This window comes from Monoraphidium neglectum (assembly GCF_000611645.1).
Source record: "Monoraphidium neglectum strain SAG 48.87 unplaced genomic scaffold scaffold03227, whole genome shotgun sequence".
NCBI classification, from domain to species: Eukaryota; Viridiplantae; Chlorophyta; class Chlorophyceae; order Sphaeropleales; family Selenastraceae; genus Monoraphidium; species Monoraphidium neglectum.
The window spans coordinates 1-5,411 of NW_014010401.1; the positions used below are offsets into that span (position 1 = coordinate 1).

The window sequence follows — 5,411 nt, forward strand, 5'->3', positions numbered from 1 at the left end:
GTCGACGGGCCCGGCGGCGGCGCGAGGGGCGCGCGGCAGCTGGCCCGGTTGATGCGGCAGCTTGAGCAGCTGCACGAGAAGGCGCTGCCGAGCCTGCCGGCGAGGTGCGCCGGGGCGCGGGGCGGCGCCGCTGCACGTCCAGCGGCGCGGCGGCCGGGGGCCCTGTGGGCGGCCCGTAGCAGCACGCAGTCGCCTCTGGGGGCACAAAGGGCAGGCACAATCATTCGCACCCGCTTATGCGCTGCTCCACACATGCCCCGCCTTTCAGCCGCCCCCACCAGCACCTGCCCCAGCGCCACGCGCCCCGCTCGCCCCCATCCCCTTGTTTCCCCTCCAGGCCGATCGCGCATTTGGTGTATGCAGCGGCAAAGGCCGGCCACACCCTCAGCGACCGCTTCTTATTGGAGGCTGCGCGCCACCTCCTGAGCGACGGCGGCGCGCGGATCGCCGCGGCGTCGGGCGGCGACCTCGCGCAGCTGTCGTGGGGCATGGCGCGGGCCGGGGTGCTGCAGCCGGAGCTGCAGGGCGCGATCGACGAGGTGCGGCGCGCGGGGGCGTGGGGCGGGGGCCGCGGGGCGCGCCGCCGGCCGCTGGTGCCGTGTGCCGCGCCGACGACGCTCCGAAGCAGTGGACGGCCGTCGCAATCACTGCGACCCCCGGCCGCCCTCCCGGGCGGCCGCAGTCCAGGCTGACGGGGTGACGCGACGCTCTCGCCTGCGCCGACCCCGACCCCAGCTTCGCCCCCAAACCGCGCCCCAGGCCGTCGCCGCCCGCGCATCGGAGTTCGACATGAAAGTCGTCTCAATGCTGCTCACCGCCGCGCACCTCAGCCGCAACACCTCGGCGGCGCCGCTGGCGGCGCTCACGCGACGCGCGCTGGAGCTTGCGCCGGGGGCGCCGCCGCAGATGCTGGCGACGCTGGCGCACAGCCTGGTCAAGCTCGCGCAGCCGAGCCACGCGGCGCTGGAAGGTGGGGACGGCCGGCGCGGCGGCCGCGGGGGCAGCCAGGCGCTATGCCGCGGATCCCTCAGAGCCGCTGCACCGAACCATGCGCATGCCGGCTCCGCATGCTGAGCGCCCCGCCCCGCGCCGCGCCCGAAACCCCTACCTTCGCCCCCCCTCGCGCGCCCGCGCGCAGCCTTTGCCGTGGCGCTCGAGCCGCAGCTGGCTGATCTTGACCGCACCTCGCTGCTGCTGACCCTGGAGGCGTACCGCATCGCGGCGCACCCGAGCGGCCGCGCGCTCGCCGCCGCAGCCGCGCCGCTGGTCGAAGCCTTGGTACCCAGCCTCACAGCGCCGCAGCTGGTCAGGGTGGCGCGGGTATACGCGGCGCTCATGCCGGCAGGCGCCCGGCCGGGCCACGGCGGCGGCGGCGCGGCGAGCGGCAGCGGCGGCGGCGTCGGCAGCGGCAGCGGCAGCAGCGGTGGTCACAACGCGGTCATAGCAGACTTGATAGGCTCGAGCCAGGCGGCCGAGAACGGCGTGCTGGTGGCCGTCAATGAGGCTGCGGTCGGGCGGCTCAGCGAGTTTGGATTGGCAGGTGAGGACGGCCCCACGCGGCGCCTGCGCACGCCCACCCGACTGGCCGCGCCTGCTCGCGTCCGGGGCCGATCGCACCCTGCAGGACGCGCGAGCATGGGGGTGGCGTGTGTACGGTACGTTGCGGTGCAATCAGCCGACGCGACGCCCGCCGACGCAGCGGCGTCCTCGCCGCTCCCGCTGCCCTGCGCCCTCCTCCCCCCCACCCCGCCCACCCAGATCTGAATACCCTCCTGCGGAGCCTCAAGGGGCTGGCCAGTCCAGAGATAAGGGCAGCGGCTTCGGTTGCGGCGATGTCGAGAATATCGCAGCAGGCGCCGGCCGGCGGGCGCTAGGAGTGACCCGTCTGGGCGTCAGGCGCCTAGGGGGCGTGCACTTGGTTACAGGCGTAACCGGCCCTTGGTGCAAGGTATAACAGCCCCATGGCGCAAGGCGTATCGGTCTTTTCTGCCCTCCGCGCTAACGCGCCTGCCTTAATGAAGCTGGGACCCGTGCGGCGCTTTCAGGGGTGAAGCGCTTGGGTGCGAGCTGCTGGCCGCGCGCAGGCGCCAAACGATATCGAGGGGGCATGGGGGAGAGCGTCTCTGCGCGGCTTGTGCTTTGGGTATTGGGCCCATGGACTGCCGCGGCTGGGGCCTGGCAGGTCGTTGGGCCGCAGACATGTTCGCACACGGGAGGGGCGCTGGTAGCAACTCAGGGACAGGGATGGGCTGGAGCGATTGAGCCAGCACCTTGGTCCTTCCAAACCCTCCGATCGTCACTGTGACTGCACCCTATCCCAGCCACCCCCACACCCCGTCCTTCTTTGATCCCCCCGGCTCGAGGTGGCGGCGGCGAGCCCTAAGCGACTCAGCGGTTGCGGCGTTGCGGGCGGCGCCGGAAATGACGCCGCGGCTGCAGCTGCTGGCCGGCATTGGCGCGGGTGTGGCCGGCTGAGCGCCAGCTTGGCCGCTCTCCGCCCGCCAGAAAGTGCAAATGCTGGCTGGTTCCCTGTCCTGTCCAATGCGAAAAGCAGACAGCCGGTGACCCAGAATGTCCTTATACAGCCTCAAGACCGGGAGCGCCGATGGGGCGGCCGCTTTGACCCTCCAGGGTGCGATGCATTGCACTGCCGAAACTCCATCAAAGCACTCAGACGGACGTGAACGACCGTCATTGGTACCTTTTCCTGCAATCAAATGGCGACGCATGACTACCCAGCTCTTCGTGTAGACAACTGCTGAAACCAATGTGATCTGCGCGCCTCCGATCTGTGAGATCGACCCGTCACCCGTGCGATGTGGTGATCATCCCGTCACATTTACTGATGGAAGATGATCCGCATGGCGTGGTGGCAGCGTTCCCGCACGCGCCATACGAGATCCAGCGCCAGTTTATGCTGGCGTTGTACGATACGCTGCAGCAGCGGCAGATTGGATTATTTGAGAGCCCCACTGGTGAGTCTAGAGCAGCGTGTGCGGTATATACACCGTCTGCAGCACTTTGCGCGGCTGGTCCTCCTGGCGCTCGGGTTGGGCGGACGGCCCGACGATTTGCTACTGCTGGCCGCGCGCACCCTGCACAGGTACTGGCAAGACCCTCAGCATCATATGCGCCACGCTCAAATGGTTGGAGGATCAGCGGCGCGCCGAGGAGGAACGACGAAAGGAGGAGGCACAGGGTGAGTACCCTGCGAGGTGTCGGTGCATGCCGCCGCTGGCCGCTGCAATGGACGCTTGCGACGCGCCCATCCGCCACGCATGCGACCACGCACGTCATCAACGTGCATTCACCCGCCTGTCCGCCCCTTCCGCGCCTCGCGCCGCAGCCGCCAGCGCGGGCCTGCCGTCGTGGATGCGAGCGTTCAACCCCTGGGCGCCGCAGGAGCCCCCGCAGCCGTCCGACACGCCGGCTGGCCCCCTCCACGGCAGGTTTCATGGCAAGGTGCGGGGATGGGCGTGGGATGCATCATTGCAACCATGTGGCCAGCATGCACACAGGGTGCGAAGCTGGAGGCCTGCCAAGCAGCGCCACACGCAATCCCGTATGCATTCTATGCTTCATGTTCCCCTGTGAGAATCGCAATGCGATGTGTCGTCATCCCCCATTCATCCTGCTGCCGCGTCTGCGCCTCCGGAATCCAGACGCAGGACCAGCGGCAGCAGCAGCGGCAGCAGCAGCGGCAGCAGCAAGGACAACAGCAGCAGAGACAACAGCAGCAGAGACAGCAGCAGCAGCAGCAGCAGCGGCCAGGGGCTCTCACCCCCCTGCTGGATGACGACGGCGCTGACCTGTCAGAGTTCCTGGTGCCCAGCGAGAGCCCCGCCGGCGCCAAGCGGCCAAGCACCGCGGCTGCCAGCAGCAGCGGCAGCAGCGACGACGGCGGCGGCGGCCGGGGGCGCGCCGCCGCGCCGCCACAGCCGCCGCGCAAGCCGCAGGTGATCTTCTGCAGCCGGACGCACTCGCAGCTGTCGCAGTTTGTCGGGGAGCTGGCGCGCACGCGTTTCGCGGGGTCCCTTTCACTGGTGGCGGTGGCGTCGCGGCGCGCGCTGTGCGTCAACGAGCAGGCGGGTGGGCAGGGGCGGTGGCCGGCCGCTGCTGGGGCGCGGGGGGCCGTGGTGGGTGGGCCGCTGGAAGCAGCTCGAGCTGCTTTGAGCGGGCGCCTTTAGGGAACAGGCATCCGCATCGCCACATGTGGGGGGCCCAGCTGCAAGGCACTTGGTGGCCGTAGTGCAGAGGCCGTAGCCTCGAATCACATGCAAGGACGCATTTGGAGGCGGCATCGCGGCGCGCCTATGTAACAGAGGTTTGAAGCCTGGCCGCGGACAAGGGATGTAGCCGACGCATCCCAATGCAACGGGTTCGCTGCCCTGGGTCGACAAGCTGTATCGGCCGCCCCAACGTCTGTTGGCATGTCATCTGGCCGTTTGCAGGTGACCAAGCTAGGGGACCTGTCGGCCATCAACGAGCGCTGCATGGATCTGCAGCAGACCAAGCGCACCGGCGGCGGCTCCAAGAGCCGCAAGGCCGCGGCAGCGGCGGGCCCCGCGGACGGCGGCGCCAGCGGCCTGGCGCAGCTGGGGGCGGCGGCGCGGCGGCGGCGCGGGAAGGGCGCGGGGGGAGGCGGCGGCTGCCCGTACCTCCCACGGCGCGGGGACGGCGGGGGGGAGGGCGGCGCGATGGAGGGCTTCAAGGGCGCGGTGCTGGCGGCGACGGCGGATGTGGAGGAGCTGGCACGTATGGGGCGCAGCCAGCAGGTATGTTCTGCACCGGCCTGGAGACCTCCCGGTCAAACCGCCTTTGACCCGTGAATGGCGATCGTGCAGCCGCGAGGCGCAAATGCGGTGCGACAGGGCTGGAATCCTGCCGTCATGCCGCTTGTGTCGGGGGCGTCAAAGCAGTCGCGACCCTCATATGCTGATGTGGCGCCGCAGGTGTGCCCCTACTACGGGGCGCGGCTGGCCGTGCCGGAAGCCGACATCATCCTCGCGCCGTACAGGTGCGCGCCCGCCGGGCTCGTCCCCCTTATCCCGCCCCGCCGCCCGCGTGAGGAGGGCGTGCCGCTGTTTGCGGCGCCGCCCCGGCCACCCAGCACTCATGCAGAACGGCTCCGCGCGCGCAGCTGGCCGTGTGCGCAGCAGCGACCACACTCCGTGCGGCCACGGCCCCCCCTCAGCCCACTGCTCCGCGTGCGACCAGCGGCACCCCCCTCCCCCCCCCTGCCCCCCCTCTCGGCGCCCGCCCCACCTGCAGCTCCCTTTTGTCTCCTGACGCGCGCGCGGCGCTGGGCCTGGACCCCTGCGGCAGCGTGCTGGTCTTTGACGAGGCCCACAACCTGCTGGACGCCATCAACGGCGCCCACGGCAGCAGCATCACGGGTGGGCGGGGCGGGG

General features: G+C 70.5%; 2 protein-coding genes across 2 annotated transcripts in view; both read left to right on the forward strand.

Moving 5' to 3' along the window:
• Window positions 1-51: 51 nt before the first annotated feature.
• On the forward strand, window positions 52-1,874 carry MNEG_12400 (hypothetical protein; the record flags this gene model as incomplete). The annotated part of the gene is made up of 5 exons (XM_014039127.1): window positions 52-164; window positions 338-539; window positions 760-970; window positions 1,139-1,540; window positions 1,759-1,874. The coding sequence occupies 5 exons, from the start codon at window positions 52-54 to the stop codon at window positions 1,872-1,874; spliced, it is 1,044 nt and encodes a 347-aa protein (XP_013894581.1).
• A 971-nt stretch (window positions 1,875-2,845) lies between these two features.
• The window catches only part of MNEG_12401 (putative ATP-dependent RNA helicase DDX11), a gene marked incomplete at both ends in the record, with an annotated part of 4,173 nt that continues 1,607 nt past the window's right edge, over window positions 2,846-5,411 (forward strand). The window contains 7 exons of the mRNA XM_014039128.1: window positions 2,846-2,975; window positions 3,104-3,199; window positions 3,347-3,462; window positions 3,669-4,136; window positions 4,452-4,775; window positions 4,953-5,017; window positions 5,272-5,396. Of these exons, the coding sequence (XP_013894582.1) occupies window positions 2,846-2,975; window positions 3,104-3,199; window positions 3,347-3,462; window positions 3,669-4,136; window positions 4,452-4,775; window positions 4,953-5,017; window positions 5,272-5,396 (1,324 nt within the window). The remainder of the gene's footprint in view (window positions 2,976-3,103; window positions 3,200-3,346; window positions 3,463-3,668; window positions 4,137-4,451; window positions 4,776-4,952; window positions 5,018-5,271; window positions 5,397-5,411) is intronic.